General features: G+C 40.1%; 1 protein-coding gene across 6 annotated transcripts in view; it reads left to right on the top strand.

Annotated features, from left to right (window-relative positions):
- Positions 1-12,494, top strand: part of si:dkey-92j12.5 (multiple PDZ domain protein) — a 40,537-nt gene that overhangs the window by 15,354 nt on the left and 12,689 nt on the right. For 4 of the 6 annotated variants that reach the window (XM_051385269.1, XM_051385267.1, XM_051385266.1 and 1 more), the window contains 9 exons: positions 1,532-1,730; positions 3,434-3,475; positions 5,603-5,905; positions 7,580-7,780; positions 8,359-8,536; positions 9,518-9,628; positions 10,037-10,102; positions 10,542-10,613; positions 11,125-11,224. In XM_051385269.1, the coding sequence (XP_051241229.1) occupies positions 1,532-1,730; positions 3,434-3,475; positions 5,603-5,905; positions 7,580-7,780; positions 8,359-8,536; positions 9,518-9,628; positions 10,037-10,102; positions 10,542-10,613; positions 11,125-11,224 (1,272 nt within the window). The remainder of the gene's footprint in view (positions 1-1,531; positions 1,731-3,433; positions 3,476-5,602; positions 5,906-7,579; positions 7,781-8,358; positions 8,537-9,517; positions 9,629-10,036; positions 10,103-10,541; positions 10,614-11,124; positions 11,225-12,494) is intronic. The other 2 variants (XM_051385268.1, XM_051385270.1) reach the window with 2 other exon arrangements.

Raw genomic sequence — 12,494 nt, 5'->3', positions numbered from 1 at the left:
TTTAAAATTATGTAAATGTTCTTAGGTTGAGAAACTCAAGGTCATAACCTTCAGTCTGTGTTACTACATTCTTTGGTTTTCTTTTGTTTAAAATATTGTAGGTCTTCTTGCTGAGATATTTCATGTTGCATGGTTTTCTGGAGGGTTTACAGATTTTCTGTGTTTTTGGTTATTTAGCAAAGGCTTCCTCTTGGGCAGAGTTATGGTCTGTATCTGTAAGGCCTGAATACGGGGGGGTTTCTATGTAGTATTGTAGTACAATATTTATTTGTACCACTTTACATACTTCCTGTTATTGGGTGCCATGTACAGTTCTATCCATTACGTAACTATGACTTTATGCCCAATTTTGGAGTTGAGACATGCTAACGTAACATGTACAGTATGTACATTGTATGGTTGGTTTGTACTACAAGGACTGTATGGCTTTTAGAGCAGCTTGTTAAAGGAAAAGGTTTGATGGACTAAAATGAGGTCTTTTATTCTTGCCTTGTTCGTCTAAAAACATGAATATAAGCAGCCTATTTCGAAGTCTTTGCTTTTTCTTGAATGGTGTAAACCTACTGCACTTACTGTAAGTTTGTGGTACCCTAACAAACTTTTTGTTGAGAGCAAAACAAATCAATTTGCATATGGAAATTTCCATGGGAATTTAAAATAGATTATTATGAAATGTTTTTGCAGCAGAGTTTTGTAATAGAAAAATGTATTTTTATGCTGTGTTATAATATTTCAACACCTCTGGATTTTGAGACATTGATCATTATGACTTCAGACTTCCTCTCATGTCTTTGAAATGTGTGTCTTATGTTTGTTTTGTCAGTTTCAGTAGCTGTGTCTCCAGTCCATTGTATTCCAGGCACTATGATTGTATTGTAATTTGAATGTAATACCAAGAAACAATAAACTATTTATTTGATCAAAAATAAGCACAAAGTCATTTCTTTGACCAACTTCAAATTATGTACAACCATAGTGTTGTGGATGTGCTTAGTCCTCCTTTAGACAGAAATGTAGCACACAGGCGCCATTGGCTAGACTTCCTAATTTGTTGTAGCCATCCGCAGTGTGTGTATGTGTGTGCATGAGGTGTGTGTGTTTGTGTCTGAGCGTGATGCCTGACTTACCTGCTTCTGCCTGTTTGCATTAATTAAGTGTTTGTGTAATCTGCCTAGCGTCCAATTTGATAATGCCAAAGTCAGGTGTTTGTGCGACTGGCATGTGCTACCCCTCAAGTCACCTGTGCCCTGTGCCCGATCTGGGTGTGAGTGTGTGTGGTTGTGTTTGTGCACCTTCTGCAAGTGTGGCTGTGAAGGATGATGCCGTGTAAATGTCAAGCATGTGTAGCCATGTTTGTGTGCTAATCTGCCTAGTGTCTGTCTTGATTATGCTGATTATGCCACTGTCAGGTGTTTGTTTGTGCGACTGTCTGTTTGGCATGCAGTCAAAGCAGCCTTAGCCAACCCTCCACTCACCTGTGTTCGTGTGTGTGTGTGTGTGTGTGTCTGTGTATGTGTGTGCGTGTTGGCAGGGATGTCGGTGAGTGCTATCAAGGACGGCTCAGGCATGCTGGTACGCAGTGTGGTCCAGGGGGGCTCTGTTAGCCAGGATGGCAGGCTGGGGGTTGGGGACGCCATCTTGGCCATCAACGGAGAACCTACCTCCAACCAGACCAACGCCAGGGCCAGGGCCATGCTCCGGAAACACTCTGTCATAGGGCCAGAGATGAGGTGAGGAGCCAGTCACTGTCCAACAGCATTACGTTATGTAGAGAGCTCTGTACTGGGCTGAACAAAAACAACAGGTGATCATGTTATTACATCACGGTGTACCCCACATAAGTTAATGAAAGTTTTCTCACACAACATCACTTGGCTCTCTTTGGATCACCTGATCTCAATAATCCTCAACCTGTATCAAAAACCACTCAGCGGCTGCCAGTGCAACACTGTTTACAGTGGCTCAAAAGCTGCTTTAATCTTGACATTTCCTAATTGTTGTAGTAAATGGATCTGACATCAAGTACAGTCACACAGCTGTAAATGTAAAGATTTTGTTGTTGTTAATGTTTGGGCAGGGGGGTTGTTTTCAGCCAAAAAAAAGTCAAAGTGTAATGTTAAAAGAATTATTTTGGATAGGTTTTACTAGGTCTTTATCAAAGCAGACATTTTGACTGTCATGGTAGCACAGGTGTTACTAATAAAATTAGCGATGGCTTCATTCTAGTCATGACAGTGTGACAGTGAGCCAGCAGAGACAATATCAGGACCCCAAAAAACAAAGCAGCTAAATTGGATTCAGCCATCATTCATTTGATTATTTAGACCTGTGCTTTTTCTACCGTGACATGTCAAAATGTATTCTGTGATAAAGACCCTGCACACCCACACAGGTGTTTTCACTTATTCTGGTGAATTGGACATCTGCTCAGGATGAAGTTGAGCTATGTTGGATTTACATTAAATCACCAGGCCAAATGATAAAGGTGTCACTCTTCAAACCCAATAAAGTAGGTGTGATAAAACAAATAGGACCAGAGACATTTTGACGAAGCAGTCTGAACAAGCCCACACTATAAACACAATAAATGAAAACCCCTGTATGATATACAGGAAACTCGCAAAATTGAGTTTTATTATATAGAACACATTTTATTGTGGTATTCTTCAATATAAAATTCTACATCCTTACACATAGTATCTTTAGAATCGCAAATTCATCTTAACTAGATGCTGGTCTTGACTCAGTATGAAGCTATCAATAAGTCATCATGGGAAATGAAATGCTTTCAAAAGACCTTTGTCACAGCAGCTATTTTGAGAGGAAATAGTAGGGTAAACACGTGTTACCAATGATACTATTTAACGTTCCACTCTCTTCAAAACAAACCGAGTCAGGGTGCTGCTGTTGTGCATGCTGGCTCACCAGATACTGATATACTGAAATTTGTTGCATATAATTATAAATATATTATATATATGGTATTTTTGAATAATATCATCATCCGTATCTCTGCATATAATCCATTTTGAGTTTCAATGCAACCACACAGTGCTGTGCCTTTTAACAGCTGTTACTACCTCACCAGCATGAATTGTGTAGGTTACAATATAACTGATAATGTAATGTAACACATAACATGTGGTGGCCACAACCTACGACACAAAGCAAGGCCTTGCATTGGGCCCAGCGTTAAACTAGGACATGTGGGTGGCACATTTAAAACAGATTCCAGTCAGTTATTTAGTGCAGTTATTTATAATACATTCATATGCACTTTCCCCCTTGTAATAGTTCCAACACGTCTTTGCTTGAAAAATGAGAAAAGCCAGACTTCTTAGTTTAGAGTGAATGTAGAAAGCTCCTTTGGGAATGCAGAAAACAATCAACCACTGAGGAATAAAAGTAATTGAATACTGCTCACGTTTTCTAGATCTACCCATGCAGATCTTGACGGTCTGTGTGACTCGAATGAGTGAGTATATGTACATCATAAACATAAATTTGTGCTCTCCGCAATCGCAAACATGACTTTCACTACACCATCATGTATAAATGATCTTGTTTCACTTTGGATCTCCATTACCACCTTGTTTTTGACACTGCAGTCATAGTTGACTGAGGCACTGCAGTCATGTTAAATTAGATTAGATGATGAAATTTTAAAGATTGCCTGAAGGTAAATTGGGTAAATTATTACTTGTTCTAACATCAGCAGTTATGGCTCCACATTGACAATGCTTGTTTGGCTGATTGGAGATGTGCCCCACCTCCACCACCCTGCTGCCCTGCAAAACACCCACTCACTCTCCCTCAACCTTTCTGTCTCTTTCTCCCTCTCTCTCTCTCTCTCTCTCTTGCTTTTACAGGCACACACATACGCATACTTACACACACATACACAGCCTTTCAATGGTCTAACCTCCAAAAACACCTTTTTTCGGCAATGGGAAATATCTCTGAATAATTCATCACTCATCTCACCTTGAACAGTGCGCTTCTGAATAAAAGAGCGTTTTAAAGAGCCACTCATAGATGTACACACAATACACACGCAGATGGACACACACTTGCATTCTGTCTTTCTCTATTCCATGCACAAACACACACACACACACACACACACACACACACACACACCACACACACACACAAACTCCCACACACACATGCTCACACTGCCTCCTCCTGACAGCACTGCAGACAAACTAACAGAGAGTGGAGGCAGATGAGTTGCTTTGGCAGCCTCAGAATAAGACAGACATAGAAGGGTGAGGGCTTGTCACTATCAAACTGCCTCTGTTGAGACAAGACAGGCTGTCCACACGGCTCAGTCACAACAGCTTAGCGTAGAAGACCTCCATATTCAATCTGCCACCATGAGTGGAACAGAGAAATTGGCTCTTTCAGCAGATTCAACCAGCATGTCTACTGGTAGCGTCACACAAGAATGGAAGTGGGAGGGGGGGTTGGGGGCTTTAATGATGCCCTTGACACTTCAGTTAAATGACTTTGATTACGCCATAGCTTAGAAAGATCCGGGGATTATGCAAAATGCTTTTTTTTTTATCATAAATGTTGTGATTCAGAAACCCTTAGAACTGTCTAGAATCAGAAATGCATCTTTTGTGACAAGTGTACATTTAGTCACTTTCTTTCCATTTTTCTTTTCATCTTGTACCAGCTGCAGTACAAGCATTGTTGGTGGAGTGAAGCACATCTATAATTTTAGAGCACTTAAAAACATTTGGCATGTAAGGCAGCAGCCTCAGTAAATGTTAGTGGTTCTTTATTGGTTGTTTTTTCAGGAGATAATAATTATTTGGCGTTATTTAACATACTTCAGGTGTCCAGCTTTCCTCTCTCTTATTCACTGGTGCGTAATTGTTATGGTTAAAAACGATGACAATTATATAATAGGAAAAAACGCTTATTTGCTTTCTTACAGAAAGTTAGTTGAGACGGTGAATAGCACTCTCACTCAACCTCACAGTGACAACAAGACTCCAGGAAGTCACCATGTCCGGCCAAAAAATAGTCCCATACATAAAACCTTAAAACTCATTCAACCACAACTATTTCATTTTTAAACTTTGTTTTTTGCACAGATTAAACAGAAATGATACAAGATAGATAACGTGAGCTTTACATGCGCTAGTTGGCAGATTTTTGTACCTTTGGACGGAACCAGGCTAGCTATTTTCCCCTGTATCCAGTCTTTATGCTAAGCTAAGCTAACTGCTCACTGTAGCTTCATATGTATATAATGCAGACATGAGAGCGGTATCAGTCTTCTCACCTAGCTCTCGATAAGAAAGCGAATACAAGATTTTCCAAAATGTCAGACTGCTTCTTTATACAATAACATCCCATTATTCTCACTGTCAGTTGCAGAGGTAATAATCCATCTATCCTGTACAGAAACCATTCACTAAGTGTCACTTGTCTTGTTCCCTGTCATCCTAGTCATTGTTTGGCGCTGAAAGTTAAATGAATGTGCAGCTGTAAAAACAGAGTGATGGGAGGACTTAAATAATATTAACATTTAAAATGTTTTCACCCCACCCCCACATTTCTTTTCCCACAATCCCCTTCCCCTCAGCATAACCTATGTCCCGGCCCATCAGGTGGATGAGTATCGTACCTATCTGTGTTTACCCTCTCTGGCATCCATCGCAGCAGACATCGCCTCTTCCTCACCCACCCCACCAAACCCATCTCCAGAACCTGCCTCGGCCCCGGCCAGTTCCCTCGGTCCAGTCAGAGGTGTAGCTCCGTCTCCAGCTTCATCCACCCTCAAACACCCTGCCTCAGTTGCATTTAAAGCTGCAGCTCCAGATCCAGCAGTAGTCAGAGCCTCTGTTTCATTCAAAGGCCCCACCATCAACCTGGCCCCAGACTCAAGGTAATGTAAGATCCAGAGGTCTCAGCCTATTATTTATGGTCACCTAATCCCTACTCTGGCCCCAAAGTGCAGGATAAACCTGTCTCAGGGTTTATTAGACTTCAAGGCTCCAGCTTTATTACATGTTGATATGTTTGCTGCAGAGAATTCAGACTATGAAACAGCTATACATTCTGCCTGAGGTGAGTTCTTTTAATATGTTATCCTCAGGCTTTTGATTTTTATAGCAGCCAGGATTTTATTACCGTAACACATCACACATTTCAGTAACCCAGCAGCTTAAGTCATACTAATGATCTGAGTTATTATCTGACACTTTAATTAACCGTATCCATGAGGAAACAATGTGTTTCACTGTGCAACCAGCTCAGCGTGTCTCTTCCAGTCCGTATTTTCTCTTCTCCATTCTTTTTTGTGGTAAAAGGCAAAAGCTTCTCTGAATGTTGAATCTCTGAGTTATATTTAGCCATTCGCTTATGGATCTCAGTGCTGACTGTCAGCGAAAATGAATTGTTTCGCTTCTGTCTGTCCCTGCTTTCGCTCCATCTTCCTGCCTCTGCCTTTCTCCTCTCTCCCTCCCTCCCATTTCTCTCTGCAGCCTTTTCTTCGCTCTTATCTTTAGATACATTGTCTTTGTCTCTTCTCAGCTAGACTTCTTTCTTGACTCTTTGTGCCTATGTCCATCTCTCATCTCTCTCTTTCTCCCTCAGTCATCTTCTTCTGGTCTTTTTCTCTTTACCTCATTTTCTCCCTCCTCATCCCTGCTTTGGTCTTGTCCCCCTCTCCTGGCCACTCTCTTTCAGCCCTGGTGGAACCATTTGTTCTGCCCTCTTCTGTAACTTAACTGGCTATAGGCTCCTGCTGCGCAGATAGCACCACTATCACTCACCTCCATGGGCTTATTACAGCCCTCCGCCGTTAAATATATTCATGAAAAATTCTTTCCTTCTCTACCTCTTTCTTTGGCGCGCACACACACACACGCATACACACACACCTATATATATACACAGAGATACTGTATAAAATGTGTGTTAACAATCACATGCACAAACACACACATACGCACACACACATATAAAGACACTACCTCCTTACTGTGACCTCGGGGCAGAAAATGTGTATTTTCTTCTGAAGGCCCCACCAATATAGGTCACTTTTGGCGGTGTTTTACAGTGTGTCAGGACTGGAAACAATAACATAATACGTCAAAGCTGCCTTGTTATCCACAGAATGTCTGCTAGCGTGATCGCTTTATTTCACCGAGTGAAGGCAGCAACTAAGGATTATTTTCATTAAGGATTACAGTAATCTATTGATTATTTTTTTGGATATAAAACATCAGAAAACTGGGAAAAATGTTTGTCACAATTTTCCAGAGCTCAAAGTGATGTCTTCCAATTTTATTTATTTATTTTACAATCAACAGTCCAGACATAAATAGACGTAAAAGAAAGAGAAAAGCAACAAATCCTTACATCTGAGAGGCTGGAATGAAATAATATTTAACAATTTGCTATTATATGAGTATTAACTGAATGCATCTTTGTTTTAAATAAAATAAAATAAAATAATAGGAATAAAATGTTAAAAATAAGATTTTATGACCAGAGAGTTAACTGTTTTGAGCATTAACAGTGGTATACATAATAATGCATGCTATTTTGTCATCAGTTGGCAGATTCCAAAATCTCTTCCTCACAAGAACAGAGGGGAAGGAAAAGAAGATGGAGAGACTGTGGGAGAGAAAAGGGACAAGAGTAGTGTAGATGGGAAAGTTACAAAGATGAAGGCGGAGATAAAGGTGGATGGTAAAGAGGAGGGAGAACGGGAGCTCCATTCTCATACCACGGTGACTTGGGATCAACCCAGAAGGTAAGTGAATCAGTGATGTAAATAACAGTCTTTTTATCAGATTTTATTCAGATTTTACATTATCTGCCTTTTTTTTCAAAACTCTGCCCATGATGCCCTTTATCCTCTTTCTACCAGAGAAGGCTTAGCGAAATCCTAGTGTGCTCAGGTTATGTTCACAGCAGGGATAGAGCAGCACAGTGCCAACTCAACATGCTCATATTTCTTAGGCCCAGAGAGAGCGACTACTTTCACAACCTGTATTTATCGCATTTATGACTGCATCCCCCCTTGGATAAATCACATAAGCTGCAGTGCATGCAAAGACCAGCTTTTGTGTGTCTCTCTCTCTGGCAGGTATAATATTCTATTGTTTTGACTTAATCTCTGAATCCCTAAGCAGCAGACAGAGGGAGACTGAAAGAAAAAAAAGCATTGGATTAATTCTCCTTCTTGTGCATTTTTGCAGTAATGTTTCAAATGGTTGTCATCAGGCATACAGAAGACATGCATTCATCATCACTGTACATATAATATAAGAAGGATTAACAGCTCTGCACTTTGTGTGGATGTTCCTTGTATCCTGCTTTGTGTTCTAGTTTGCGGCTGACTCGAGCACCAGGCCAGTCCCTGGGCATCAGCATAATGGGAGGCAGAGGCATGGGCCGAAGACTGAGCAGTGGAGAGATGATGAGGGGAGTCTTCATCAAGCACATCAGCCCCGACAGCCCGGCAGCACATAATGGTACCCTACGGACTGGAGACAGGATACTAGAGGTATGTGTGTGTGCTTAACTGTGTGGGTATTGCAGAGACAGAGGAAGAGACACACCTATTACAGGAAAAAGAAGTGTGTGTCTGTGTGTGTGTGTGTGTGTGTGTGTGTGTGTGTGTGTGTGTGTGTGTGTGTGTGTGTGTGTGGCAGAGAGACTGAAAAGAAATCAAAAAAGGAAGTGTTTCTGCTTCATTAGCATGTGGTCATACACTGTATTCTGTGTGTGTGTTGTGGCTGAATTTGCACTCATCTGGTATTGTTTGTGGACTCTGTGGTATTGAACGATGACAATTTGATAATAATATGATATAGAAATGAACAATCCTGTTGCCTAAATAACCAGACAATGCTATTTGCTCTAACCCATTATCTACTGTAGGTACGTTTAGCTTTATTGTCATTGTACAATACACTGACACTTTGTCAATATAACAAAGAAACAGAATTTAAATAGGTGAATAATACTTTTTAAGTGTGTTTTAGGTGCAAAACTTCTTTATACAAACTAATAAAGTGCCCAATAATATACCTCACTGTGTCTTGCCTACACATATCTTGTAAATATTTTTTATTTACAGTAACGAGGAAATCCAAAAGAACAAAAAGATAAAAGAACTGTGAACATTTTAAGGAGCACTGACCATTAGACATCAGATTTTGATCTCTTGTTGTACTAGGTCCTTGTGGACTATATTGGAAATTAATGAGGAAGACAGCTTTAATGAACTATGGGATTTACATGATTGACACATCATCTTGATTCCTTGTTAATTCGGGTAATTTCACTATATCAGCCTAAAAACAGACAGTCTAATTTATTTGATCTATATCTAGACTGTTTTTAAATTCCATTTCCAGAAAATGTGGCAGATTTGATCCATATGGCACACTCCTATTAGCCATATCATGACACATATTAGTTGAAAGAGTGGAGAAAATTGTGTTTTTGTCCAATATCTATTGGGTGTGTTGATTTTTCCAAGGTGTGTGGTGTGGACCTAAGAGATGCCAGCCATGAGCAGGCGGTGGAGGCCATCCGCAGGGCTGGAGACTCTGTCATCTTCCTGGTCCAGTCCGGACAACAGAGATCTCAGGTACTGCATCTCAGAAAACAGCCCAAAAAAAGCACATTTTTCCTGACTTAGAATCCACTGTGCAATATATATATATATATATGCAAGTATGCATATGTTACATTGTGTACCATTTGAGTCTCTTGAGGCTCCAGATTCCTTCACACTGAATTTAAATACTCTGCAAATGCAAAGGTGCAGTCTATATTCTGCTCAACACTCCAGAAGTGTCAGAAATCTTGCATGTGGGAGTTTGTAGCATCACAGTATGATGTCCTCTGGAAACAAAGCCTATTGAACAAGAGTATCTTTGGCTGAAAATTTATTTTCATATAACAAAACATATTGGATGCACTATTTGAAGCATCTCTGTCTCACAGCCATATAGACATTCATCTGCCTACTCTGCATCTTGTGTTTCGCCCACAGTCCCCTATGCTTACCAACCATGAGAGGCTAACTCCAGCACCACAGTCCAGCTCACACAGCAGCAAGGTAACACTGATCTACTAGATACTCTGAGCTTCACATTGCTGTTGTTGCAGCCTTGAGATAATGATAGTATAGTATGGAAAATGATATTCACTGAAATGTATAGCATTTATACATGGCATTTATGTATATATGTAGCTACTTATTTGTGTTTTAGAAGTTGTGACCACTACTTTAGATTTGTTTGGAACAGATGACAAAATGTGAAATCATTTTTCTCAGTTTTTGTTCCCACAGAGTTACTAATGTTTGGCTGTGTATGGCTGTAGTGTATAGTGTATGTTATGTATACACTATATTATATATAGAATGATGAGTCAGTAACACCTACATGACATTCCAAGAAGAATGAAAGAGCTTTTAAGGGTTTTTTTTAGGGGGGATTGCTGTTTTGACGGTAATGTGTATAGGACTATATCTGTGTTTCCCCTCATGATCGTAGGAAGCAGAGACTCTCAGTGGTCTGTTCCTTAGTCTCTCCCATACAAACCCCTTCACTCCCACCCCCTTTAAGGTTGGTACATTGTTGTGTGTGCATGTGGGTGTGTGTGTTTGTATGTATGTGCGTATGTGTGTGAGTGCTATCATGGGTATGCAGCATCTTAGAAGCAGCCTTGCATTAGCATTTGCACTAAGCCAACTTCCAAAAACTTAATTAACGTGCATATTTGTAGATAGAACACTTGTAGTTCAAAGTCCCATGCAGCTACCTTGTTTGTTTAAACCCTTTGTTTTTCTCTTTGGTGGAGATGCATAACTCTCTAAATAGACAGTGCATTCTTTTGAAGTTATTTTTCCTTGCACTTGTGAGGTGGTTGCAAAATAATGCATGATTCTGGTCATCTTTCATGTTATTTTTAGCTGACATTAAAACCGTGTTCATTAATTCATCCTGTTCGTCAGTTTTTCCTCACTGCTACATCAAGCACACTGAACAAGCCCCAGGGATAGTCCAACTCATGCCTGAAGGACCCCTGAGGCATCTCCAACTTTGCCTGTTCAATAATGCAAAAACTTCTCCCAAGGTACCTTCGTCGACATCAGATAGAATGGATTGGAGAAGCCCCATAACTGCCACCTCACCTATCACGATGGCAGCTGAAGACGAGGATGACACTGGCTGGAGTAAGTCTGCATCATAAAGACGTCACACAGACATACACAGGGATCCTCCAAAGCCCCCAGGAACAGGAGCGGTGTGGCAATATTAGTCTAGTGGCCACCGTCACACAGTGCAGGTCACATGATTCCCTCTGGCCCATTAAGACTTTGTGCTATACACATCCATTATAAAACAAAAAGCTAAAGAAGAAAATTCAAAATTAAAAATATCATGAGTGTCACACATTCAGAAATTACTTATCACAATTTGGAACATTACGGAAAGGTCCATTATATGCTATGATTATTTTCATGCTATTCTCATGTGAAGCCAGTTGGCCAGGCCCGAACTACAATGTGAATACATTATGTATGTTTTTCTGTACAGTATGTAACTTTTCTCGTTATTTAGTTGTATCCATTGTTTGGTTTGCTCAATGCACATACAGTATTAAAAATGCCCTGTGGAGTTTTCTTTTAAACAAACAAAGTTTCTGTATACAGTCAAAATCTACGGAGCCCCCCTGGTGACATTGGATAAAAAAAGAATTATGCGTGGCCACGAGATAATTCACCTTCAGTAGCGGGATGGTTATCCATATGGAGCTGTCAGTGATGCTGTTTATTATTCATGAATAAAGGTAGTTTATAGCCTGCTTTTATATTCAAGAGTAGCTTTGTTATTATTGTCATGGCGAGTGTAATGTCAATAATAATGCTATGACGGGCTCTAAGTGAAGCCGGACATGTCACTGTTGGTAATGCTAAATGCAGTCCCTCAAGAAAAACGCAATTATGCGATCGCATAATTCAACGCATAATCAGCCAAAGTCCGCACATTTATTTATTTTCAAATGATGCATATATGCATGATTTCATAATCCCTGCATTTTCGTTGCAAAAAAGTCACATATATCTTCGCAGAAAGTTGACAAATGTTGCGTGTTTACTTCACACAAGAACAGCAATTTTCCTCCTGTTGCCATGGGAACGTTATGAAGTGACGTCATCGGAAAGCTGCAAACCCCGCAAAAAAGACCTGATAAAGTCCGCAAATCAGTCTCATTTGTGTGTTGTGTTGTGTTGTGTTGTGTTGTGTTGTGGTGTGTCTTGCTAAGAATTACTCCATGCTTAACCGCAAGTGACTGAAGTATGTCATTGTAATTCATTCCTATATTAAAATAAAATGAAATTAATTCAATCTTGTCCATGTTAACAATCAACAGTCTCTGCATGGAAATGACTGCAATAATTATCTTGTGCTCACGCGTTACTATCTTGTGGCCACGAGATA

Source organism: Dicentrarchus labrax, unplaced genomic scaffold (genome assembly GCF_905237075.1).
Source record: "Dicentrarchus labrax unplaced genomic scaffold, dlabrax2021, whole genome shotgun sequence".
NCBI classification, from domain to species: domain Eukaryota; kingdom Metazoa; phylum Chordata; class Actinopteri; family Moronidae; genus Dicentrarchus; species Dicentrarchus labrax.
The sequence above is the reverse complement of the archived record's forward strand: the minus strand, read 5'-3'. Positions and strand labels throughout refer to the sequence as shown.